General features: G+C 44.1%; 1 protein-coding gene across 2 annotated transcripts; it reads left to right on the plus strand.

The window, feature by feature from the left end:
- Positions 1 to 27,400, plus strand: mrpl23 (mitochondrial ribosomal protein L23). Of its 2 annotated transcripts, none has more exons than XM_029153800.1 (5): positions 1 to 155; positions 908 to 1,030; positions 9,704 to 9,786; positions 13,274 to 13,347; positions 26,513 to 27,400. In XM_029153800.1, the coding sequence occupies exons 1-5, from the start codon at positions 136 to 138 to the stop codon at positions 26,675 to 26,677; spliced, it is 465 nt and encodes a 154-aa protein (XP_029009633.1). In that variant the 5' UTR covers positions 1 to 135; the 3' UTR covers positions 26,678 to 27,400. The 2 variants fall into 2 exon arrangements, with proteins under 2 accessions (XP_029009633.1, XP_055365687.1); XM_055509712.1 differs by lacking the exon at positions 26,513 to 27,400 and adding an exon at positions 13,564 to 15,439.
- Positions 27,401 to 27,837: the final 437 nt, after the last annotated feature.

Raw genomic sequence — 27,837 nt, forward strand, 5'->3', positions numbered from 1 at the left:
CCCAATCTACTGCGCCTGCGCAATTCGATTGTTCCCGGAAGTGCGTCCACGCACGTCTAGCATGTGACAACCTTGAAACGAGTACGAAAACAAAAACTAGCAGGCAGCTCGTGTGAAAACTAAAGCGTTTTCGCCATGCCAGTAACAAGATTGCTGTAAGTGAAGCTTTTAAATTTCATTTCTACTGCGACAGCTTGTATCCTCTGCTACAGATGCGGTCTTTGCTAGTAACGTTAGCATCTCAGCCGACAAGCTGCACGCTATACCTCACACATTTATATTGTATTATTCCAATAATAGTAACAATGGATAGAAAATAACCACGGTTAGTTACTTATGCTAATAACATACTGCACCCCGAGTATCATTTTTTGTGATACTGATGTTATGTAATAGTAAAAAATCATTGTTTGCTTAAATTATGTGATTTTGGACGTAATTGATATAGTTAAAATCAACGAAAGCCGTACAAAACGTGTTTTCCTGTTTCCCATCAGCCAAATGTGGCTCTACTGTTTAATCTGAATTAAAACTAGGAGAAAATACAATAATACTGGTAAATCCTGACAATAAATTCTGGAAATCTATGTGCAGGCAGGTTTATCCGTAGATATCCAGGTTCATCTTCTTTGCAGTAGATGGTACCAACATCAGACATGTTTGTCAAACTTGCGTGAGGTTTTATGATAGCTATGAACTGTAGGTAACAAGGCTTTGATTGCCCACCTATACACTCAGCACCAAACGGACCAGCAGCTGATCAGTTAGTCATCGGCTGGTTAAGGTTTCTACGGGACAGCTCATCAAATGTCTGTTTTTCTGCATTTTATCTGTTTTACCATCAGCTGTAATGATGACAATCATATCTCCCCTGTGAACCAGAGTTGCCTTCTTTGTACCATTTCAGATACCCACTCTACCAGCTGGGTAACCCTCAGCTGAGGATGTTTAGACCAAACTGGTTCCTGACTCTGGTGAGGCCGGGCAAAGAGCAGCCTCCCGACACTGTCCAGTTTCGCATTCCAATGGAGTAAGTCTTTACTTCCGTGTTATTCTTTAAGAGGTGCATTTAAAAGTCTGTGCACACGACTGTCGTACTGTTTAATTTCACGCTGTTACGTTTCAAATTGTGTAATATATGTCTTTTTTTGTCCATAAAATGTTTTACAAAAGTACGAAATGTTTGTAAAACCCAGCGACTAGTTTATTATACTTTTTTTCCCTAATAACTCAAATCCTTTGGAGTCTGGTCTAATTCTCCCAACAGATGCAGGGGTCTGTAAACTAATTATTTGCTTAGATATGCTTATTTTGAGGAGTTTAAAAACATCTCAAATGTGTGTCAGATTTCATCCAGAGGAATAATATCATATCAATTCATCTGGAATGTTGTAATGTTTAGTAAGGTTTTTTTATTCTAGTGGAGCTATTAATTCTCAACCATTAATAATCAGGTTGAGTTGGGCATCGTGGCCACCAGGTGGTGTTACAGCCTCAAGAACAGAAATCTTAGGAGTCACAGTTAAACACTATAGACTGCTCTTTCCATCCTATTGTGTCTTTAATGAGCTCAGTTGCAGTGATGACTTGCGAAAAGCCGACATGGGCAGCTGGCTGCGAGGGAGGTCAAGACGACTTTAGTTTGACGTGTAAGGGATCTCTGGGCCATGTTAAAGACAGGGACATGTCAAACATTAATCACCTACAAAGGCCAATGGTAACATCTCCACAGAAAGAAGAAACCAAATGGTAATGATCATTCAGTAGAACTTCAGTGGGTTTTACTGTATGAACATTTGATATATATCATAACTCGTTAGGCTCATAATTCTGCCGATACATGCTTCCTTTTGCTATTTGGTGTTTTTTTTGTCTTGGCTTTCATGAGTTTGGTGGGTTTGGATGATACAATTCCTGTCATAAAACACAACAGGAGGTTTTTACCAGTCAGCACTTGGTAGCTCTGAGCTGATTTTCGAAGAACTCTGTGAGCCAAGGTCACTGAGGTTCGCAGAGCTCCTCTGGCGCTGGGAGGCCCAGAGCCCACATTGGGGAGAAAAATTGAAGTTCGAGGCAGATCATCTGTGTGTCTCTGGTGGGGTTTAGACCATAATCTGTTCATCCAGGTGCCTGGCCTCCCACTCTGATTCTTGCCTTTTCTCTGCCAAACTCCTAGGGTGCTTATGTAATTGTGTGTGTGCGCGTGTGTGTGTGTTTGCGTGCGTGTGTGTGTGCGTGCGGGTGAGTCAGTTTGTGAAAACGGTGTGTGTCTTTGTGTATATATGCACAAAAGTGGGTAAGTGCAGGGTGCGTATGTGTTTATAAGGGTGTGTAAGGCTTTTTCTTGCCTTTCTCGCAGTCTTTGATGCCTGGGAGAGGTGCATGGCTGATTGATATGCCGCTGGGGGCTCGGTGTGTGTTTGGAACAAAGTTATTCCTTTTAATACGCACGGCGTAGTAAATGGACGCTCGCAGACAGACGGTGATACACACCAAATATCACTCCTACTCGCAGCTTATTGATGAGTCTGAGTCATTACGCCAGCGAAAGCTGTTGTAGTTGGACTTTCAAGTGTGGGAGGTGTTGGCGTGGGTAAGTTGTAGTTCCGAGCAGCTGTTAATGAGAAGTGGCAATGTTGACGTTCTCAGGGCAGTAACACAACATGGCCTTTATCTCTTGTGACACCTGGGAGCTAGATATCCATGACTGGATTTCTTGTTCTCATTCTTTTTTTTTTTGTTGTCTTGCTTGTTTGCAGTATCACACTTGCTGTGAACTGTGCACGTCTTTCTCTCCCTGTCCCACCCTGGGCTCTGCTGTTTATTGTGCTTTGCCTAAATGCTTTGCAGTGCGTCCAAAACCAATCCTTCCTTGGCACTTGTTGTTTGAGACACCTGGACTGTGTTCTCTAGTAATTCCCTTTCTACCTGCTGCAGGGTAGTATTTGTTGGTGTTTTTGATTGTTCTCAAACCTTTTGTGCTACGTTAGTATTTCCTCTTTGGTTGAGTAAGAACATCATCAAATTTCTAGGCGTACGCCCCCGCACACCTCTTGTGCTCCACCTGGCATACATCGAGGCCAGCGTTGAGACACACGCACAAAGACAGGAACACAATGCTTTGTGTTGTGTTCAGTTTACTACTCCAGTCGCATTTCATGCTACTCTGCTGTTTAATGACTATGAAACCAGACCGTGCTGCGGTTTCTCTCTTTAATCAGACTCGAGCAAACTGACCCTGCTACACAGCAGCTCGCATTGTCTTTCCATTTACCACAGACAACTGTACTGTACCTGTTGCACCAAACAGCGCTATGAGCTCTACGGTGGCCGCGCTTTCTGTTCCACTGCATAAACGGCTCACGCTGGAATCCGGGTCATTTTTCACACTAATTACCCTCAGTTTTTGTCATAGGAAATAATTTAGCAAGCCAGTAGAGGAGTGTAACTAACTGCAGAATCTCGCTGACCTGTTTCTCTGTGAGAAGTCTAGCGACTCCTAGTGACCTGTTCTTTGATCTGTATTCCTCTTTTGTCGGAGCAAAAGCCTGAACAATAAATGTAATCCTTCATACTTTGTCTCGTAGACTCTCAACTTCTTAACTGTGTCTTCTCTCACTTAGTCTCAGGTTCCTCAATGGCTTTCCCTCTAAACAAAGTCCGCTATTATTATCTGGATACTTAGCGTTCAGCAACTTCTCTGTGTATTGTCTGTGTGGATGGGTGGGTTAAAGTAGTGAGTGCGGGTATCTCGACCTAGTCCTGACAATAGAGCAGGCTGACAATGAGGAGCGGCTTTCTTTCGCCTTTCATCTGCGCCGAAAACAACTCTCCTGTTTCGTTCTCACCACTAAGCTGCTCTGACACAATGTACTTTGATGTGTGTGTGCGTGCGCGTGCTGTACTTCAAATGTTTAACCTGCAGTGTGTTAAAGGTTACACATAAAGCGTAATATACATTATGTGTTGAAGGGACCATGCACCTGTCGGGTCATGAGAAATTCTCAGCTTTGTTATCCTCGTTTCTCAATGTCGATAGATAAAATATAAAATACATATAATAAAATCAGTGCCTTTAGATCGTACGTCTTGACTTTTACGAAAAATGTTTCTCTGAAACCGGCACACACCGAAACACAGGCCAAAGTCTTGGGCATGTCCATTGTTTCCAAAACTAAGTATTGCACGAGACGTGTAACCTGCTCATAACATCCGGGGTCCTGACAAGCAAAAGAATGTCAGTTAAAAATATTTGTTAATTACTTAGTAACATGGTAATGCTGTAGGTTATTTATAAGCAGCACTGTCTAAGAACGCAGGTCCAGACTGCTGGGGACACAGGGGCGACCAATTTTTCAACACAGCACATAGCTAGTCAGCTGCTTTTGTTATTATTAGGCAGGATGAAATGGCTGTAGCTAAGGGAGATGTTTGTATTTTCTATGAACTTTACATGGAAAGCTGAGATGCTGAATTTTTCATATTGTGTCATTACAACGGACATTGGACATTTTATGTAATTTTGTCTCTTTCTTTTTTTTTTTTTAATTGAATTTTTATGACCTGTTGACAGATGTTTTAGAAGTTATTTAACTGACATTATGTGAATTTTGTTTTGACATTACCTTCTGGTAAATTACATTTAGTCATAGGACCAAAACGTTTATTCAAATTACACTTGGACATAACAAGATAATAAGTATCTTTCTCAACAATACTTAAACATTTGAACAGGAAGAACTGACAATTAAACCATGCTGCCCAGCATAAAGAAAAGGTCATAATGAGCGCTGTCTTAATATATGTATTTTAGAGAACATATTAAATTAAGAAAAAGCACTGCAACAATTTAGTACAGAGAAATAGAAACCATTTACTGTAGATGTAACTTTAGTAGTAATTACTATTTGTACTACATATTCTTAGCTTTTCATGTTACATTTACACAAAACAATTTAAATTTGTGTTAGTACCTAAAATAATGAGCAGAAGAGTTGAACCCTTTAAAGCAAAGTCAAAGATTTGAAGGACTGTAACATGCATGTTTTGATGAAAGTTTTAAATTGAAATAACGTCAGCTGAACTCATCTTTAAGTATACAAACAAACAGTATCCTTCTGTATCCGATTCATTTTTACTCCACTAATAGGTTGATCTATCAACTAGAAAGACACCATTTACAAAACAAAGCAAAAGCCCAAATGTATAGCAGCCCAGTTCCGATCAGTCAGCCACAATAAAAGCCTTCCAGTGGTTTGCTAAATCAAGTTACTAAAACAAGCAAGTTTTCCAAAGAGAATTCTTGGTAACCACAACAAGCGTGATGGTCTCTGAATCACCACATACAGAATATTGTTCATCTTAAAACAAGAAGGACATGACAACAGCAACACCCCCATTCTCTGTATCAAATGTTGCTTTAGTGCAGCGATTACTAATTTACATTCGCTGTGGCACGACATTCAGTTCATACGACGGATCACAAACACAATTCTTGAAACATGACTCATTGTGATGATCACTAGTCCAACTCTAAGACGAAACAACAACAACTGAATTATGATTTTTTAAATAATGTGAGCTGGTAAATTTAAGGCATTTAGCAAATATGTTCATTTCTTCAAACATCTGGCAGCTGACTGTCCCTTTTTTACATGTTTCTTTCATTGTATTTGAGAAATATGCTAATCATTTAGTATTTTGTTTAGTCTTCTGAACTTGTTCTCTAATACTGGAGCTGCAAATTATTCATCATTAATAGAAAGGCAGTGGAAAAAAAATAACTCTTTTCAGTAGAGGCCTATCTGGCAAAGACTTGTCATGTTTAGGTGATTTTGTATCATGTATTATATTAAGTGACTTGAAAGGGTTATTATTGTGTTTTGATAAAAATATATATACTGAATAGAATTAAGTTTTTACGTTATTAGCTGCTAAATGTTATTGCTAAGTCATCTGCATACATAGAGATTTTCTTTCTGTATTTTTTTCCTCCTTCGGTGTCTCTGTCACTGTTTTATGAAATTTTACAATTTCATTGTACGTGTTAAACCCCCTGGCTTTTTTGCCTCAAATCTAGTCTCAATCTAATCTCACAGATGGTAAGACAATGCTTGTGTAGCTAAGAAAGATAATGTAATTAAATCACCTATTGGTTTCACACTCTTTGGGTGTTGCTACTTTGAGCAGGAACATCCCAAAAGAAGCACCTGTATGTCAGGTCTTTATAGAAATGATCAGCTTTCTGTTCACATGGGCCGTACAAAGAACTTTAAAAGGCTTTTTGGATGTGGCTTTAGTTGTTGTTGTTTCAGCAACAAACAAAACCTGTAACACATGTTTTGCTGCATACACTGACAAGTTCCATCAATTACAGAAAACAAGGTACGATTTTGTAGAAGCTATATAACATATATTATCAATATGTGTCCTTGGGCTGTATGTTTTGAAAGGTTCCTTTCTCTGAGCTAATGAAATATCTGTGGCCCTGACACATCAGCAAGATTCATACGAGCCTCTCATGGGAGATATCTGCTCTGCATATATATGAGACTTGTTACATCATTGTTTATGAATATGGATAATCCTCACATCACTGGTCATTTCTAGTGGTATATGATTCAACTGTTGTAGCCTACACAGATTCAGCCGTTTATAGTTCAGGTCAGTGGCATAGCTCAGCAAGTCAAGCCACTGTGACGTGCACTGATTTGCTACACGTGCGTGGGCTTACAAACAATGGGTGCCGATGTGCGTCATGTGGTTCCACTGTGAATTTCCGTTTAGCCTTTCACGCAGTATTTATTTTGTATTATTGTGATTAAATATCATCGCCAGACGTGGCTATACAGGTCACCTTTTATGTACAACCAAGGCACCACCCATTTACCTGGCAACTCATCCAGCCCTGACGCATTAATGTACTTTTTCCGTTATCCCACTGATGTAGTTGTTAAAGTTTGCTTTGATTTTCTGAGATTGTTTTCGAACACAGGTGTAAATGCACCATCTTAAACTGTTGGAACCGATACACACAACCGTCCTGGGTTAGTGTGTGCTAGGCCACGTCTAGTAGCGTCTAGAAGTTTTGCAGAGGAAGGTTTACATTTAAAAGCATTTTACAGAGATGAGAATTAATGTGCTCACTGATTATTTGTCTTTATTGTCATTTGTACAACTATGTCACATCAGCATCCAGCTACTGTGTATAAATAAAGGATATTAGTATGTCCTTTATTCTCCGAATAATATGTTTTAATTGTTTTCCGATAACGATTCCTGTTTCAAACCTGCTTGGCAACAACGGACCGTAATTGATCCTAATCCACTGTTTGCGTCATCTGATGCCTGTCTAGGTTTTGTGTTTGGAGTTCTTTCACCATCTTGGCCGAGGAATCTTTGTAGCATGTGTGTTTGTGTATAAATATATACCAGTTGCTGAGGAACGATGCCTTTAGCCCTGGCAGTTGCCGGAGACAGGTTTTCATTCTTCCTGGGAGTTAGAAGTGTGAAAGGTTAGCTTGTGGAGTCAGATGGGTGTTTATACTGGGATGATGATCAGATGCGGCCTGCATCACTATTGGAGACTCCACGCCCTTTGACTAAGTTTAGCCTTGTTTATGTACACTCTTAACTTGACATTTTCTCCTCAGCTTTCAGCCCAAGGCTTTCTATGAGACTGGATTCCAGTTTGTAGCTCAGATCGGAGTCATGTATTGATTCGGGTCAGAGAAAACAGCTATGTAACCTCTGGAAACAAGTGTGAGATGTTTATGGATGAATAAATGGATGGATGGTCGAATGAATAAATGCTTTTATTTTCATTACAGTAGAGATAAGGTGAAATTAGGAATATCATGACAATGCTCACTATTTATTTTTTGTAATTTATTATCTTCAGGGAGAATCACTTATTTGTTTCAATGTGTTCGATGAATTGTCAATTTGTGTCTCTTACATGTTGTTGTTAAAATATTCATTTTAAAGGCTGTTTTATGTTCTGTTTTTGTTATTTTATGTTTACATCACATTTGTTTTTCAGCCAATGACTAAAACCTGATTGTACATGCATGGGTGTCTGCACATAATGATAGTCATGACATGCTTCATATAAACTATCTTTACATTTTTGGTGTCTGGGTATTTAAAATAGTAAAAGCAGCAGGGATTTAGAAAATGCCCCCCTCATTAATCAGGATCAGTGTTCCATCTGCTAATGATCCAGAGGAGACCTTGTAGTTCCCCAGCTACTTTCCTCTCTTCCAGTTCCCCACCCCTGCTTTCTAGGAAAATCTGTCTCTCGGCACAATCACTCTCTCTTTCCCTCTTGATCTCAAGTACCCTGGGTCACTCCGCTCTGCTTCACTGCCCTCTGGCACATGCACTGTGAGATGGGGGGTTGTGGGGGGCTGCGGGTGCAAATGGAGCAGAAAGGCACATCTACATGACACATCTTAGGAAATGCATCTCGCTCTCCTCCCAGCTGAGTAAGGGGAGACAAATGGGCCTTAACAAGCTTGTTTACACCTTTCTTCACACTGCACTCTGGTCTCAGCGGTACTGGACCAGTATTGGCTCCGAAGGGGAGAGCTTAGAGCGCGCCGTTCTTTCATTCAAATGCTGCTGTCTGAAGTTGATGTTTGAAGTAACTTTTTTTTTTCTTTTCAACTCAAAAATAGCCACATCAAACCAAACTTCTTTTTCTAGTGGTGGAATCGATTGTGTATATAGTTGATTAAATAAGCTAAATGTGAGCTTGTCTTGTATGATTAACACAAGAGTGCAGGTCAATTGTTCTAGGTCTACGCCACTTCCCTTTGCCAAAATCTAGCCTATTATAGAGGAAAAGGCAATTGTTGTACAGCATGGATATATTACAGATATATTACATCACTATTAGGTACAAAGGGTCTTTGTGTTCGCAGATTGGATTTTCTCATGCAAACGTTCACCTCGTCTAATATTGCTACAACAACTGAAGGTAATCTGCTGTTTCCTCTACAAAAAACAAAGGCAATATTGCATTATGCTGTTGTATCAAAGAGACATTTGGGGTGATAGAAAATGCCACATCCGAGGCACTCATGTCAAACCACAGCGTAGCTATTAAGCACTTTGTCAAACGCATTTGGGAAGTACTCTCTACCAAGCTAATCCAATTGGCTAGATTGATTAGCAGTTAAAAGCCTTTCTTCCTCTGGTCGGAGCAATCCGTTCCAAATGTTTGCCCGGTGAACTAGCTTCAACTGGGCTGGCCACCGGATCAGTTGGTGCCAGGCCCACTTCCTGTGTAGGATTTCACTGGGCGCGATCGATACGCGCAGACATCTAATCGGATGAACACTGACACTCGCATTTGTCTTCTCTCCACTTTATGATCCAGAGAATAAAAGCCAGCATATGGATTGATAGAGGAGTGTCCTGTCCTTACAGTCGCTGATATAGCAGTGGAGTTTATGGGAATGCAGTATGGAAATAGTCCTTATCATTAGCATGCTGGTATCAATTGAGTCAATGTGGTGTTATTTGGACAGTAATCCAGCAAGTCCTGGACTGCAACCTCGGACATGTTCTTCACTCCATTATTGCCACTTTTTTTTCTTTTAACATGAACTTCAATGTTGCGTATGTTGCATAACTCCTGGTTTTCTGGTCTTCTGTCTAATTTCTTCCCTCCCAACATTTGTTTTTGTGTTCTGGACAGAATGACCAAGTTTGACGTAAAGAACTACCTGGAGAAGATTTATGACGTCCCTGTGGGAGCTGTCCGTACCAGGATACAGTTTGGTGAGTGTTTTCCCTACTTCACACAAGCACACGCAGAGACCTGCATTTACTCAGTTTAAAGTGGTTGATATTACCTCAAAGCATATTTAGATTTCTGATGACAACACTGATAATGAACGTGAAACTGAACCATTTGGCTGTATTTGCAGAACGTTGTTGTCTTGCGTTCAGGGCGCAATATAATAAATGTCCTGCAGACTGGAGACTTCTAAAGGCTTCTTCAAGACTCTGAGCCAGGGCCGTGAATTTATTTATAGTTCAAAACTTCATTCAGACTGGGCAGCAATCCCTCCTGAAACACACAGGACCTATAGGCTGTACTGTCCCTGAACGCCTCTCACATTACACCTGAGCTGCTGCAGCTAACAGTTCAGTATTCCATCTAGATAGTGTTACTTTCCTTATGTACAGTTTGTGCACAAAGGCAGGGGATAGGTACAGTCGTAATATATAATTATGGGTGTCACATATCAACAATATGTGCATCGATATATCTTACACGACCATACCACGACCAAGTTCATTTTCTGTTGCATCTGTCAAGAGATTTCTTTTTGTTACACAAGGTATTTATACGTCACAGAACACTGAAGTACTGTAAATGTGCTGAGACAAAATTTACAATACAGACATTAATGCCTCTGTCACTAACTTTAAAAGGCAATCCAGTGCCTACTGTTACTCACACTACGACTACATCTATGTAAAGACATGGATCCAATCCAAAGAGAGACAGGGAGTTAAGGGAGTGGTGAAAACACTTGATTCGTGGTATGCAAAATGAAGCCACAAACATTTCATCCAAATTAAAATGCTAAAGTTGTACTGCAGCTGTTGAGCTGTGAGTAAATCGAGCGAATGGTGCACGCACGTGCACACACACGGGCAGTGTCAGCATACAGTAGTGTTGAGGTAGCCTCTGCAGCTCCAACGCCACCTAAAACTACTCCTTGACATTTCAAACCATTTATTAATTCATGTTACATTAAACTCAGCTGAAAATATTCTCATTGCACCAAACTACAACTGCACAATCTAATCCTGTATCACTATCTATCGCTCATTGTATAAACGAAATGTTGCTGAATACAATTGCATCGTCATGGTACAAATTTTCACGTCTAATTACAACACAACAATGTAATCTTTTGGATCATGGCAATCCAAATAATCTAATCAGTCGATGGTTGTGTAAATTAAATGCTGATTGTGGTGTTGAGAAGCATCAAGTCAAAATCGTTTAGTTTTGTAGACTGTCAGTGGTGGTTAGCAGCGATTAGCAATTTTAGCTTGCAATGAAGACTGCCTTCCCATTGACATTTAGCTGCGGGAGGGTTTTCCAGCGGCTAGTTGCGGTAGTGGTTAGCGTGCCTAGCTCTCCTTTTCCCCTAGCACACACAGCTGCTTATCTGACAATCTGCTGCAGCAGCACTCTAGTCTCCAGCTGTCCCAGGACACCCTATGCTCCTTTTGCATATATGCATACTATGCCCCAACATGCATTTTCTGGGCCTTGATAGCCGCGCATAGCCTCCCATTCCATTCAAATCCTAGCTTTAAATCTGCCTTTCCTACCTTTTCTCTTAACAGGGATGAACGAAGAGCCTAGATTAGAGCTATGCCTTTGACGTAATAGTTCTTTTGGGAGACCTGAATTTGCATGGACAGATTCCCCAAAGCTTTAAAATGAACACATTCGTAGAAGAAGAGAACACATAGGAGACTTGAAGTCAAAGAGAGATTAAGGGATGGGCTGAGAAGGGGAGGTGTGAGCCCCTTCTTTGCCGTGCGTGAGGGACCACAAGGAACCCCCTCTACCTCTGGAGGAGATACTTGAGAAGAAGGGAGGGAGGTGGAGAAAGGCACCGCGCCTAGCCTAGAATGCGGAGGACCCATTAACACTGTTTATTAGTGCTGTGTCATTAAAAACTAGGGGAAAAGAAAAGCCCCTTGGGAGGTTGAGTTGGTGGAAAGACATTAGTAAGGTTTGGGGGATAGAGGGGGATACAGAGGAAGGGGTGGTTGGGTTCCCTCGTGATCCCGAGGTGCGTCAGAGACGGCATCCCTCTCTACGTCAGGAGTTAAACTCCACTGGCACGGTAAAGATGGGAAAATGCAGCAAAGAGCAATGGGTGCAAAAGACCCCTTTCTTTGGTCCACGGGCATCAGGGGTATTTTGGAAAGGGTTGCCATGGTTACAACTCTGGCCTGGGATTCGTAACGTGATAGCCGGTTGCCAAACCGCAATCTCAAAGTGGGAGAAATTGTGCTTGCGTTTGCAAGTGTTGTATGAAAGGCCCATGTGTCTTGTTACGCTGGCTACACGAAAAGTAACACGCTATACTTACGAAAAGTATGTGTGAGCGGGCGCGAGTGCGCGCTCATTGTTTGCGGGATGACCGGTCAGTGTCTTTCCTTGCTCATTCAAAGACTTCTCATTTCCCTGTGGATTTCTTTAGAAATCTAATCACAAACACTTGCACGGAGGAATACACACACACTTCGCTACCTCTGTCTCCCACCCACACAGGGGCCTCCAGTTAGCCCGGGGGACATGGAGGGGGGTATTTTACAACCCTGCTCAGGGCTTTCCCTGAGCAGTGGGCTGCCTAGCTAGTGATTACTAGGTACACGTACCACACACACATAGTCACGCACAGGAACACACAATGACTCATTACGAAGGAATGTTTCCCTTGTTTTTCATGTCATAAACGGGTTCCCATGGCAACGGTAGTTCCTCAGTGGGCTCGTTGACTTGACCAGCAGGGTCTTGCTGAGTTTATAGCTGTAAAGCAGAGACGAGCTGTTTGATTCTCCGGGACAGTATCCTTAGCGTGGCTGACATGGCCAAATATTATTGATTATTATCCACTTAAAAAGGACTAATACTGATTTGTAGTAGTGTAACACAGTATAGGAATACAATAATTTGTGAATGATAGTAAAAAAAAAAGGATAATTTGTTACAAGTGGAAATGAATGTTGCATTGTCTCATGGTGTTCTGTAGGAGTTTCACTACTGGCTCTCATGTAAAGGAAATATCTGCATTAAAGATGAAAAAGTAATTTAAAGATTTGTATTCCCTCATGTACCGATTGTGGGTTATATCACAGCAAATACTCCAGACGGCTCCACGGATCAACTCATTTGGATTTCAAATGGACCTGGGACTAGGCAGCTGTGGCTCTGGCTCACACATGCAGCTCGCCCGTTTAATGTCCTGACATGTCCAGGAGTCCAGTGCATGTGAAGGGGGCCTGCATCTGCATTTATCTGCACGTCTTTAGAAATAAAATACCTTTAAAATAGTGAGCGCTTCACTCACTAATTGTCCTGCAAAGGCCCAGCTAATGGGTTCCAATTCTCTTCATATTGCCGACCCCTGCTTTTTCTTGCATTTCTGTCCAATTTATGCTTCATCACATTTCTTCTTTTTTTCTTTTCAAATCAACTGTTTACTGTTGTGTCTTTTGTGTTGTTCAGGTTCCAACAAGAAGAGGAATCATCTGAACCAGAAGGTTAAGCAGCCTGACTATAAAGTGGCCTACGTTCAGCTGGTGAGGAGGCTTCTACTGTACATATAGATATACTAACATTATTTTGAGGAGTTTTGACTTTAATGATAGAGGAAAAAAAGGATTAGAAGATTAGTGATTTAGTCTGACAGTTTGCACATTAGCTTAAACCTGTGTTGCATTTATTGATATGCAGTTATCTGGTGAAGCTATTCCTACTATGAATGTTGACTCTGACGTGTTTGTGTCCCCGCTCAGTTTCTCACATGTATCAGGGCAGTCCTACAGGTGTGCGGGAGGCCAGAAAGACCCTTTCCTTCCTCATCTTTTCACTGTTTGAAGTCTGTTAGTCTTTGAAATGCAACAAATATATGCCGAAAATGTCAAAGTTACTCTTTTAATGCACCTTTGATGCAGACGCGAAAAAGCAAGTCTCCTTTGTTTTGTTCCTGCCGTTTTGATCTTGCGCAGATAAATCAACAGTGGTGTAGACGCTTGTTTACGCCGTGCCTCCCACCCGACTGGGATCCATCAATCTTGAAGCGGATGAATAATGAAAATTGTCTAAACATGACAATTTGAAATAGGATACATAATTGAAGCAGCCATGAATCTTTTAAACAGGAGACTTCCTCTTGTCTGACACCAAGGAAGTGGCCTGTGATTTTGTGTGCGTCTGGAATTCCCAGCGGAGTCGATAGTGACTCTCCTGTCTCACCAGACGTGCACAGTGGTGAGGCTGCAGTGCACGCACGCCCGTATTCACACACGCACGCACACACACGCATGCACGCACACACGGACACTTGTGACATGTGTGCATCATGCATACATGCTGAGCCCTTGAGGAGTGTTTTTCCTCTGTTGTCATTCGCTCTGTAGTCGCAATCATGTCGTGGTTTTCTGAAGTCATTCTCATTTGCTGGTGAACTGCGGACAGAAATGCTGAGATGCAGGCTCAAAATGGCTTTTAAAACCAAATATCCGGCCTGTTCCTCTGTCAGGTTTTCAGAAAAACATGCTCTCTCTCTCAACTTTCTTTCCTTTCTCAACCTTCGCAAGTGTGTGTGTGTGTGTGTGTGCGCGCACACGCTTAGACAAACTCACACACACAGAGGCCCAGAAAACCCTCCTTTCTTTTGCAGCGGTGGGTAGAAAACAAGATTGTTCCTAATTGACTCCACATGTGGGAGAGTGTTCTGTGGGTCGATGCTCACACCGCGGTCCCCCCATTCTACCCTCATCCTTCCAGAAACACCCCCCCCCACCCAAACTCGGTGATATTGCAGCGGTAATACGTTTGCTCTCTCTTTCTCTCTCATTCCTTACTCTTGGTTTCTGGTCGAAGGGAGGCCTCCTGTTAGCGGGGTTCCGTGACCGCCTTTTTCGTCAGGCTTAGGGGGGACCCCAGTTACAGGGGGGGAAAAGGGAGAGAGAGAGCGCGTCTGCATGTGTGAAATGTGCACTGTGTGTGGGAAAGCGTGTATATGTGAGTGAGGGGCTGCAAAGGGTGAACTGGGGAGGTGACTAAGGCCATGATGGAGTCATGCCAGAGCAGTGAGGTCCAGAGACGGGGCAAAGCGATAGAGGAGGGGAGGGGGACGAGTCTGTGTGTGTTACACAGGGAGCTGGTGCTGATTGCACGGTGACAGAAAGAGAGAGGTACAAAATGAAAATTCTTGTCTGTCACAGTGATTTTACATAGTTCGTAGTGTTGAGAATCATCATCAAGCGTTGATGCACTGCAATGAGACTAAAACGGAGCTAGCTAGCCTCAAACACTTGTTTCCAGTGTTTTCAGTCAACTCATTTTGGCAGAATCTTTGACGATAAGATGTTTGATGTCTTATAAACAAAACTTACATGCACAGTTCCTATTACATTTCCTCTCTGGGTCACAAACACTTTATTATATATAACTTAATTCTTATCAGTGAAACCTGCAATTTTGCTGCCAAACTTACTTTTAATTTGTCTTCACAAATCCCTGTAGTTTATCCTCATATCTCAGCACTGTGATGCACCACTACGTCTAGTTAAACGCACTTTTATTTGAAACCTTTGTAAACCCAGTCTAGTCTGCATAAAATAGAACCACTCCAGTTTGGAAATTATAGTCATTTCTGCATTTTTTTAGTCATTGTTCAGCAAACAGCATTGTCAGTCAAACATTTATGATACAGCACACTCCGACCGGCATGTAAATGAAAAGGCTGCGGTGAGTCTTGGTCCGGAGAGGACTTGTTTTCATTCTTTGGAGTGGCAGCTAGTTTGGTAGCAAGGCTTTGCAGGCTGGTGCCAGCTGCAGCATTTCAGTGGGCTGAGTGCTCAGAGTGCATGTTGAAAACTCCCAAAGGGTGACGCTGTAAAATGTTTGAATGGGATGTTTGACTGATGTCAGCATTGTCGGCACGATCCAGTTTATTGCCAGATAGTGCTGTAAATGTCAGAGGCATGCTGTAAAAGTAATAACGCCAAAGCATGGAGCAGAGTGTCCACAGCTGACTGTTCAACTGCAGATGGTTTTTAAAAATAGTCTATCAGGTTTAAATTGATTTGTAGATAGAGAAGCTTCTCCTGAATCGATCATTCTAATAAGAGATGGTGAAAGAATGGAATTTCAGACATTTTTCGTGTGTGTGTGTGGTAGGGGTGGTACTGCATGGCACAGCCAGGCACCTGTGGAACATGCAGCTGAAAAAACGAAATCCACACAGTTGACGTCCACCTCCATAGAATCACTCGACACGACACGCACCCATGCGCAGCCGTCACCCAGCGTCGCCCGGAGTTGTGTCGTTCATCCTCCTGCAGGGTGTGGTTGCACAAATCCCACACAAGCTCGAGTTTATCTCCAGCTCACTCTGCACAGTCGGAGGGAGAAGTCTGCATTAAGGGTGAAAGTAGTGAAAGTTCAGCGAGTGAGAAGTTTTCGGCAGAAGGCAGAGCAGGCGCACAGATGGTCTAAGGTGTTGTCACGACTGTTAGTAGTTTTGTTTACACATAAACAATAGATCTCACTATTTTGATAGTAGTCACGATCCAGTTTTGTGTTTGATACCAGCTCAAACTCATGTGCACAAGTCTTTAATCTCCTCCTTTAGTCAAGCTGAATTTCCAATACATTAATTTGCATTTACCTTCATACATAAATTTCATAATCTTCTATTGTGGGTATATTCGCATGTCTTGCAGAGCTCTGTTACACGCACAAAAAGGCTTTTGTTTCGCTGCCCGGTGGCCGAGTTTTCATAGAAGTGGTCAATAAGGTGCCAAGATCTCTCTCCGGGCCCCTGGTCGCTGACGGCATCGCAGCATACCAGATCCGCCAGTCACATGGCCCCGGACCCCGCGACCGCAGAACAAAACAAGACACGGGGCCGGACCCACGGCTGTAGAGCAGGCGGCAGCCCGGTTCCGCTCGCTCCTTCCCCCGCGTCTCTGCTCCGCCGCTCCCTCCACCCCTGCTCCATCCACGGGGAAGAGAGGGAGACAGACAAACAGAGTGGCAAACACGGAGGTTGTAGCGCAGCTGGGGGCGGGGGGCAAAAAACAGCTGTACGGAGCGATTGTGAGGGGGAAGCGTGACTCCCCTCTGTTTGACTGACACTAGATGGCAACGTTTTGCTGTAGAGCTTCTCTTCTGGCCTTCCCTCGTCTCCTATCTGTTATTGACTCCTTGTTGCCTAACAGTAGACCCTCCGGGCTTGTTTGTATGCGTTTGTGACTGCGTATCTGGCCGCGCTGAGGGGTGGAGAGGGGTACAGGATGGGTTTCAGCCCCCTCCCCCCTCTCCTCCGCTTCCAGAAACTAGAGGTGCTGAATCAGTTGCTCGAACCAAAGAGGAAATCTCTCTTATCATTATGGAATTTTATTATTTTCAACTATTTGTATCATGATGGCTCCCGGTCTCCTTCCCTCCCCCTTCCCCCTCTTCACCTTGTCACGCAAACACAGGCTTTCCTCACAGCCTTGTCTGTCTGTCTGTCTGTCTGTCTGTCTGTCTGTCTGTCTGTCTGTCTGCCGCTCTGCTTCCTTCCCTGTCCCCTGCACTGCCTCACCCTTGCTTATCACACTAATTAACATTTCAACTTCTGCTGCTTTCTTTTTTTTTTTCAGTAATCTCTGCCCTTTTGACTCTCTCACTTTCCATTCTCACATCTAGCTGGATGAAATATCACACAAATATGTCATGTGTCCAGTAACCTGCTAGGCTGGTTAGAGATGTTGCATTAATGCAATTCATAAACCATAGTGGCCACAGTATGAAACAGCTTTGATCGTCTTCACAGTAGAGTGCGTTGGTCATCAAGACTATATTTTAAAGTTGTTGATTGCTAAAATATTACTAAATAAAAACCTAAAAAGTCATTACCTGTAGCCAGTGGTGATGACAGCAGTCAGGTGCTGGTCATCTTCATCATTGGTCATCCAAAAACCAAACTTCTAAATTCAACGATCTGCAGATGATGTTAAGGATATGTGTCTAACCAGTGGCTTTGCACATGTGAGCAAGAGAATACAACATATACAATATGTTGTACAATAACTGCAACATATGGTCGATGAAGTTAACAAGGGCAAGTAAACCATTACACAAAATCTACCCGAAGGAATCCTCTAACAAAAGGGTGATTTACAAATTGCAGGAAGCTCTCAGGCACCATTTTTTATTAATGATGATTTAAAATAAAAAATATATATGTATATAGTTAAGTTAAAGCAGTTCTAAGTGAGACAAATGGTGTTCATCAGTCCTGCTTTTATTTGAATGTATTTCTCAGCATTGTAGGTGTATAAATCTTCAACAGGAAAGAATTAGCGCGTGTCCTCCCACATGTATGTGCACATATACGTATGCACACATGCCGGTGGTGGGCCTAATAAAAAGGAGAGGCTTTTCCTGGCAATCGGCTTCACTGAAAGGCACCCCCATCTACCTATGTGTGTCATGATTTGGAAAATTCTCTCCTAAGTAAGAGCCCTGTGTGTGCGAGTGCATGTGTGTACGTGTAGGTTTCATAAGAGCTCAGTGGAGAGAGAACATGAATTATAGAGAACAGAGCAGGGTCTTAACCATCCGGTTTGAAATCTCACACGCAAACCTTTTTTTTTTTTTCCTCTTTCCCCCGAATTGCTTCAGTTGAGGCTCTCTGTTTCCAGCTTACACGTTTGACTTTTTAATGCCTGGTTTCATTCAGATAACAGACAGACAGAACAAGAGTGACGTAAGGGTCTTTAAAGTGGACAAGTGCAGAAATCCAGTATAATGGTGGATTGACAGCAGTACTTTTGTCCCTGTTGTCAGTTTGATTGATCCCATCTTTATCTCCCTTTGCAGCATCTTTGCTCCTCACCCTCGTTTCCTCCCTCGTTTCCTCCAGGTTTCCTTATTTAGATAGCTCGAGCTACACACCAGCGCACATGCTTGTAACCTTTCTTGATTACACCTGACCTCCTGACCTGTAATGACACGAGTTCCATCAAGTGCTGATCAACCAATCGGCACGCGGCGCCACCCAGGTTCTCAGCAGGGCCTGCCACTGGCCTGATAAAGCCCTCTGATAGGCCCCTGCTGATGCATTTCCTGTTTTGGTATGCGTCTCCGTTTTTTTTTTTTTTACTCCACCAGCTGGTCCCTACATTCCTCAGAGATGGGGGGGTGGGGGGCATTGCTTGCATGTTTATGTTTATGTTGCATGTGCATGTAGGGGTGAGAGCGTGCGCATCGGTAGAAGTAAGTGTGTGTGTGTGTGTGTGTGTGTGGGTGGGTGGGTGGGTGGTAGCCTAGATAGTTAGGTCTGGGACGGAGAGGGGGCAGGGTAGGTGAAGGGGGTGGTAGAAATTGAGGGGGAGGGTATGCGAGAGTTGTTTACATGCGTCGGCAAGGGAGAAATGGGGTACACTGTGGGGGTGAATGACATAGAAGGAGAAGATAATGATGGTGAACAGCTGTTTATGTGTGTATGTCATGGGGGTGGATGGATGAGACGCGCAAGGGTTAGGTGCGATTTCGGCCGCAGGACACAGAGGTTGGCTCGGCCCCACTGCGAAAGGGATATGATTCACCTTTTGCTGGCGATTATTGCTAATATAGGTCGATTACTCTTGTTGTTATTCTCCGTGTCCAGTTGGAGACCAGATGGATATAAACGTTTTAGGCTGCATGTGTATTTAGATGGTGATGATCTTTTTCCTCTGTTACTCGGGTCCAGTGTCTCCAGTAGCAGGCTGAGAGCAGACATGCCCAGACATGAAAAGTGCCACACACACACACACACACACACACACACACACACACACACACACACACACACACACACACACACACTCTCTCTCTCTCTTAAGCTTTCTCTCTCACGCTCTGTATTTGTCTCTGGGCAGGACTATGTGCATATGTTTCACCCTGCACCAGTGTGTCGGGGTCTTTGTGTGTTTGACACTGGAGCTGGTGTTTGTCCATCTGATTGGACACAACCTTTGGGAAAAGCATTGCCAAAGCGTTGGCGGCACGTCTGAAGGCTTTACCTTCTCAACATTCACGGCTCAAGTTTTCATTTTCAGTTAATAAAAAGGTCATGATCGGACACTGCGCCTCTGTTTGCTTCTGTCTTTAAACCAAACCTTACTGCAAATGCAAACGGAGCAACTTGATACCACTCCATGTGGAGCTCAGCTCATGTTTATGGTGAAACTGTGTCTTTCACCATGGTTAAATCTGGCCCCTACTAGTAATGACTTTAGGCTGGGGCAGTAGGGAACTGGTTTTGGCGCGGCTCATGGCAGACTCATCAGGATTAGTTATTGAATGTGGTTGGGTTAAAAAGACTTGATTAGAGTGACCCCAGCATGTGACATAATGTGCATATGCCAGCGTTATTCTGGAACATTAGATTTTTGATCCATTCTTTTGTCAAAGACGTGCACTGACACTGAATCACGACTGTCGCACAACATTTGTTTTTAAAATGCGCACACACTCATCTTTTGCACACACAAATATTGTTTATCCTCATCATGTGGACTATATGTCAGAAGTAAATACACACGCACATGCACACGCACACGCACACACACACACACACACACACACACACACACACACACACACACACACACACACACACACACACGTTTACTAGTCAAAGCTGACCAAGTTATTTGGCTGTTGCCTGGCTGTGGAGGGGATGTCATCATAATTGGAGGGAGGGCCGGGGTCATGACACTGAAGCAACCCACAGCAGGATGCTGTTGGTTAGTGGTCGACTCTCGCTGCCATTATCTCTCGGAGACAGAAGTGATTTCACTTGGCTCTTTTTCTCACGATTATCTGTTACTTTGTCAGATGCATTTAGGCCCTAGGTAATACCATGAATTTGACTTCTGCTGCTGACTCTAACTTTATTTTATTAGTGTTTTCTCTCATGCTCCCATGTCTCTCGTGTTTTCTCTATTTTTGTTTTTGACTTTCTTCAGCCCCTTATCCCTTATCCTCCCTTCTTCACCCTCTGTTCCTGGAATGGTCTGTACTAGGAGGTCTGGACAGAGGCACACCAGGGCTGTGTGTGTGTGTGTGTGTGTGTGTGTGTGTGAGAGAGTGGGATAAAGTGAGAGTGAATGTGTGGCCCACCCAGGGGCCTGGCAGCAGGGGCTGTTTACAATCATCAAGCTACATCTCTTTTCCTCTCCTCTCCTGTTCTCTTCCATCATCTTTCCTGCCTCTCCCAGTTTTCTTCAGCCGTTATTTTCTCTGATTTCAGATAAAGAATTCTCCTTCATTATGCAATGGTAAGTTTAAAACTATAAACTATATATTAGGTCATAGTGAAACAAGACTGGAGCCTGAGGCAGTATTAGATTGCATAAAGCATACCTGGACCAGTATAGTACACCTGAGATGATGTCACTTAGTGATTCACCTTAGAAAATAAATACCGTACCGAACTATTTTTAATGTCCCAATACTAGTTAATTGTACCCAATCAACATTGCTTGACACCTTTTACACCAAACAAACAAAGCCGACTTGCATCACACTCTTGCACCAGCTACTGGCTCCAGTTTGAAGATATCTTCCCCCACCATCAGTCGGCTCTGTCTGCTGATAACAGAGACTGAATAAAGAGCTAGTGGATCTAACTGAACTACAACCAAGCAGTTCTTAGGAACACTCATGTTTCTGGAAATACCTAGAAAACATCAACTTGTTGCCATTGATGGATATCTATTTCCTATAATTGTGTGTACCAAAGATGGATGTTCCTATCTGATGGCAAGTAGTAACTCTAGTTTTGGGAAGCCTATAGGAATCAGCAGAGGTAAACCACACCCTGAACTCATCTCCATAGTTATTTTATTTTGTATAAAGACCAAAGATGCTAAATTGTAGTAAATGGCACAGATAAAGCCACAGTGTTTAGTTAAACCTGGAGGAATTACAACCAAATTCCTTTTTATTATTTTCCTACTTCCCTATTCCTCCACTGGCAGAACCTGATGACAAGTTGCCAAAATTCTGTCTAATAAACAAACAAAATGTGACTCTGCCAAGTCCTGATCCTGTAATTGGCCAGTGTGAGCTGAACACAATATAGTATTTGTCTCATTCATGCACCTATTCACGACGTACACAGAAGTTCAGATTGACATGGTCAAATCAAACAGTTAAATTGTAGGTCGAACACGTCACCGTCTTTCAGCTTATGACCCATTTGCTCTCTTCAAAGTGTTTCAGTTAGTTGACATGCCAGCGCTGTGTTCTTCACAAAAGCCGTCCCGCAGAAATCCCAAATAAACTCGCAGTGACCACAGCAACTGACCAAGATGCTGAAAGAGACCGTGATTCATGCAAAGTGTTTTTCTAAGTAAATAACGCTTTCCACAAACACACACACTCACCAAAGCAGCAGGGGGGGGGTTTGCCCTGGGCTCTAATCCTGGCAGGCCCACCGCTGTGGTCTCTCTCTCCCTGCTCCCTGCCAGCGCCTCCTACTGTGCGGTCAAAATGGATTCCGCCGCGCCGTGAACACCTCGCCGCGTCTCTGCGCCAGCACCACACGGACACCGCGCCATCGCCGGTGCTCCGTGCGTCTCTGTGGTTTGCTCTAGTTTGCTCCACCGCAGGAGCCGCGGGCTCATGAGATTCCTCACGCGTCGTCAACACCTCTCCCCTTCGGCGTGTGGTCCCGATTCACCCGTGCCACGACAGCCGCCGACGTCTGTTTGATGATTTTGGTTTCTTATTTAATGCCTTGTGAGCGGCTTTATCTCGTGCCGCCTTCTGAATCGCACTTGATCAAAAAAGGGGACATTAATTTTGTCTGACAGTCTCTTGGGGCCGTTTCAGTGGCTCAGTTTCACATTGTCGGACCACTTTTAAGCCTTTTTGGTCTCTGTGACCACATTCAGAACTCCTCTGTTCTCCAATTCGGTCAAAAAGTGGACGTATTTGTCCCTCCCCCCCACCCCCCTGCCTTCAGTCACATCTTATTTAGCTCCACAGTAACTCTAGGTACTCAAAGTTTTTCGAGAACACAAAAGAAAGGCTGATCTCAGGTCGTAAAAGAGCGGTTAGGACGTATTTTCTGATGGATTCAATTTTAAAGTTGTCTAGATTGTCTGAAGGGAAGTTGCCATTTGACCTCGAGTAGTTTTACAACTTCTGGAACCGTCTTCAAAGCAATAAAACCTTGTTCCAAACATGTTTCATTCCAGAGGACATAAAATCCGATATCCATGAAGACTACTCTGCGACTAGAGAATATTGGAAAATGAAGTCAAACCCACTACAACAGGGTTGAGTCATAACTCTTGAAAGCCTCTTTTTATTTATTCTTAAAATGTGTTGCATACCTGTGATTGTGTCTACTGTGCAGTCAAACCATCATCTTTCCACTCCTTTCCTCTCATCTCTCCGAGGCTGCAGACAGGATCAGTTGTATGTTCATGTACTGTATGTGCTCACTAGGCTTCACATTGGGCAGCTGAACCCATAACATGTCCTGAAAAAGGAAAGTATTGACTCAGTATTTCTAAGACATTTACGCTTCTTGAATGAGAGTCAGTTGGTGCCAGGCCTTTTCCTTCTTCTTTTTGTGCCAGCAGTTAACGAACGGCTGGTTTCTGCGTCCGACGGCTAAGGGGGTGTGTTTACATTGCTCGCAGCATGGGGCCTCGTCCCGGTATTCCTGGATAGCAGCTTGATTCAGTTGGGAATGATGGCAGGCTGAGAGGAAAATATCTACTTCTTCAATTTGTTGTCTCGGAAGCATAGTAACACAAAGAAAAGCCTCGGAGGCACGCGGTGCCGGCTTGTCCTTCCTCGCGCTTCCCTTTTTTCGTACCAGGAGTCAGACTAATCTGTAAATCACTCTGTACGGCGCATACACACACATACACACACGCTCCCTTTGTCACAACACACAAATAAAAGGTAAAAGGAGGAGGAGGCGGACAGACACACGGGGGGGGGGGCGCTTTGGCTCGGGTCCCACAGAGGCCGAGGCAACGTGGGCTTTGCTTTTGCTGTGGTGCGATGTATATGTTTCAGACAAAAATATGGATTCCCTCTGCCAGGACTTTCTCTCGCTGCAGAAATATGTCCACCAGACGCCGCACACACACACACACACACACACACACACACACACACACACACACACACACACACACACACACACACACACACACACACACACACACACACACACACAGAGGTGCGGCTCGCTGCCAACAATAAGACTTGTTTAATGAGTCTCAGCGCTTTGTTGATTTCAGTCTCAGGGCTTTGTTGTTTTTGTGAATCGCACTCTCTGAGGGTGGTATTAATCTTCGCCGTGTGTGTACACGAGGTGTCCAGCGCTGCGCCGTATAACTGGGGATTGTCATGCGACAGCGCCTGGTTCAAGTTGGGTGAAGCCTTGTGTTGTGTTGCGTCGGCCGCACTATTCCTCCTGCCCTCGCTCTCTGCAGCGCTGCGGTGCTGGACCTCATCCTCCTCCTCACTCAGCCACTGGCTCCATCCTCATCTTACTCCACGCTGCCTCCTCCCTCCCCTCCGTCCCTCCCTTTCTTCTCCTCCTCCAACCTCCCCGTGTTGTCGGTCCAGTATTTATGTTTTGGAGTGTGCGTTCCTCGATGGCAGTGTGTGCAAGTGCAGAGAGACACTGTGGGTTTTGGCAGTGCCTGCACTTTTGTCTCTCTCCCCTCATTACTGCACTCACTTGACCCCCTCCCACTCCTTCCCGGCCTCCCCCTCCCCCTCCAGTTAATACAGGCGTCGCCACAAAACAGGAACACAAGAACAGACTGGCTCTTCTTTTGATTGATGGTTGTGCGTGTTTTTGCTCCAGCTTCTCCCAAAGCTCGTACTAGAGTTTTTCGGCTCAAATGGCCAGGTTTTAGAGAGCAACATGAATTCAAGTCTGTGTAAAGTGCCATACCAGAATAGTGGTTAGAATAATAGTTGTGTTTTGGATGCGTGAATGTAGTTGGGTGCCTGTCCACGCCGGTATTTGTTTCTCTCTCTCTCAAAACTCAAAAACTAGGATTAGTAACGAAGAAACACTGATGGAACAAGCAACAAGGAAATCATTCGGCTCCCTGGGTTCAGTGCTATTTGCTCTTAAAGAATAAGGTCATTGCTGTTTTTAAAAAAAACAAAATTGAACAAAATAGTTATTTGCATGATTGAAATATGATGAGCCTGTTTGCATTTTTTCCTTATTTTTATAAGCTGTCCATTGGCTGTAAGATGTGGTTTGTGCCATGAGTTTGAAACCGGTGTTGCTTTAGAAATGTGGTGAACCTCCTGTGAAATAGAAAAAGCCACGGGCCTTATCTAGGCCACATTTGACCAGCGTGCGCGGGCGGAACCCTTGAGGTGGGCCCATCGCCCCATCCCGATGCCTGGTGGTGCCGTTTGAAGTGCGGGGCCGTGCCTTTTATGTGCAAGACAAAGCTCCAAGTAGCGTGTATCCAGTCACCAAGCCACCCACTTCTTATTTATCTTGTCCTATTGTGTCATTTAGTTTCATATTGATGTTTTTATGTCGGTCCAAAACACATGAAAACACGCAGCTGAGCACAAACATTTACACATGCACAAGTGTAAACACACAATATTAACGCCAGAGCCTCTTGCTGTAGGTCATCCCAGTCAAACATGTTGCGGAGCAGACAACGCCAGCTCCATTCTGCATCTTTGGCAGCGCGAGCCTCATGTTGTCTCCCCCTTTGGGAATTAAACCATGCTATGTGGTAATTATATGCATGTTTCTCTTGGTATTTTGGGGGTTGGAGACAGACAAAGTAACATTCACATCAGAGCCAGACCATTCCTTAACGCCTACACACTGACCCCAAACAAAATAGTCCACATATTTAAACAGAACAATTGATTGACAGCTGTGTATATGGAAGCAATTCGTTTTACAGCAACGGGCGTTTATATGAATTGAGGATTTTATGATTCACATAATATGTAATGACACCGGACTATTTGTCACTGTGAAGTGCAAACTGTTTGGTGTACATTAGGAATCAATCACTGTGCAACACTTTGTGGAGCGAGTGCAGCGCTGTCATAAAACATGATGATTGGGGTTTATGTGAAGTCAAGTTATTTAAGCATGACAGGGATTCTGCTCCAGTTGTGATTGATAACAGTGAATTAATGCTGCCAGGTGTTCATGAGGGGGATCGGCTATGGATGCGCTTGCATGCACCCACTGACCTGGTGTGTGTGCGTGTGTGTGTGTGTGTGAGTGAGTGTGTGTGTGTGTGTGTGTGTGTGTGTGAGTACTGTACTTCCACGATGGCCTGACACAGACTACAGCTGGGCCAGTGATGCATTAGCCACGGCCAGAGATGGGCTGGTATGGAATAAATAATGGATACCATCCTTTCTCTCTGAATAAATCAGGACCAGAGAGATGAGAGATTAAATGTGGGAGAGAGTTGGAGAAATTGAAGGCCAGAGAGAAGCCGGCGCATTTGTGTAACTGGAGGAGAAATGCGGAGTGAGAGTGAGAACCAGTGCTCTGAATTTCAAATCAGTATCAGGAAATGGTTTAAGGAAAATGCAGTCGGACATGTTTTTGTTGCAGAGGTTGGTTAGTGGAGCAATGTTAAACGAAAAAACCTGTAAATAATGCTTTTCTGTTGCTAGGTAGTAACCCAGTGGTTTCTTTGTGCCTCTGCATCTCAGGCCCAGGGCCAAACGTTCGCCTTCCCCGACATCTTCCCGCCGAAGGAGCGGGAGCTGGCGGAGGGCTCCATGGAGCAGATGCAGGAGAAGTCCATGGAGGACGAGAAGCAGAGGCAGAAGCTGGACCCCAGGAGAGGAGGGGTCACGGAATGGTTCGGGCTCTGACGCGGCCCCCCCGACCGCGAGCGCCGTACGTGGGTGTTTTCTGCTGTATGCGTTGAGCGCGCGACTGCGGTGATGTCATGGTTATCAAGTGCGCTCGCGTGTGCGGCCGGAGACGGGTGCGCGTGCTAAGACGTCCCCGAACTGACTGGAGCCAGAGCCCAGTTACAGGAGGAGGAGAGTGGCCGCGATCCATTTCTTTTTTAACCAGCCCACCGTACAGAATCTTTGACTTAAAATGACCTTCGTCGTTCCTCCTCCTCTTTGGCTCCTCCCCTCTGGCACCATTCAGTCAGCGCCTCCTCCCTTGTTTGTGTCTCCTTTCGTTCCTGCATGTGTGACCTCTGCTGTCCCCCCCGCTCCTTGTTGCTCTGCCACACTGGGACGTGCTGCAGCGTGGTACACCTAGTAGCCCTGACGTTCAGCCAGCTGGAGCCCGCCTCGCGGACAGCCCACATCTTTTTCTCTTTTATGACTTCGCCTCGGACTAATTGACCACTTTAGGTAAACAAGCGTTGAGATGCTGTTTCAGCAAAGCAACAGCGTGGAATTCGCTGGGACTGTTTTTGTTATTTTGCGGTGGCACCTCTCGCCATAACCCTGCGAAACGCCTGTGCCCAGTGTTGGTGTGTGTATTTGTTTGCTTAGCATCCTGGACTTGCCAGTGATTCTAATTGTAAGTGCTGGTGGAATAAGAACTAATAAACATTCACTTGTCCAAAAGTCCTCTGCTTACTTTTTCCCTGTGTTCTCTCCGCCTCATCTGTCATGGCCGCCGCGCTCAACAACCGCCACTTCAGGACAGTGTTCTGACACAAGCCCGGCTGGCGCGTGCCCACATGGGTCTGGTAGCTGTTTTGACAAAGTAATGATCTGTATTTGAATCGGACCACTGGAGGACTGAGCTGTATTACGGTAATAAAGCCCACAAAAGGGAGGGACCGCTCCTGGCCTCGCTCAGACTATCCATTATGTTGGGAAGCCAATGTTACAGTAAGTGTCCCCCAGCCGTGACCACTAATGCTGGCTGGCTAATATAAAGGTCCAGTCCCTGACCTCAGCCGGCCAACTTAGCTATCACTAAGGAGAATGTCAATATTGATCCTGTTGGCCCATTGTCTGCTGCCTGGAACCACTCACCCCCTGCGTGGCTATAAAGCAAT

The sequence above is a fragment of the Betta splendens genome, chromosome 6 (genome assembly GCF_900634795.4).
Source record: "Betta splendens chromosome 6, fBetSpl5.4, whole genome shotgun sequence".
NCBI lineage: Eukaryota > Metazoa > Chordata > Actinopteri > Anabantiformes > Osphronemidae > Betta > Betta splendens.

Coding starts and splice junctions, on each gene's coding strand:
- mrpl23 (XM_029153800.1), top strand. CDS start 136: ATGCCAGTAACAAGATTGCT. Junction 1,031..9,703: donor CAGTTTCGCATTCCAATGGA/GTAAGTCTTTAC, acceptor TGTTCTGGACAG/AATGACCAAGTTTGACGTAA. Junction 13,348..26,512: donor AAGTGGCCTACGTTCAGCTG/GTGAGGAGGCTT, acceptor TCTGCATCTCAG/GCCCAGGGCCAAACGTTCGC.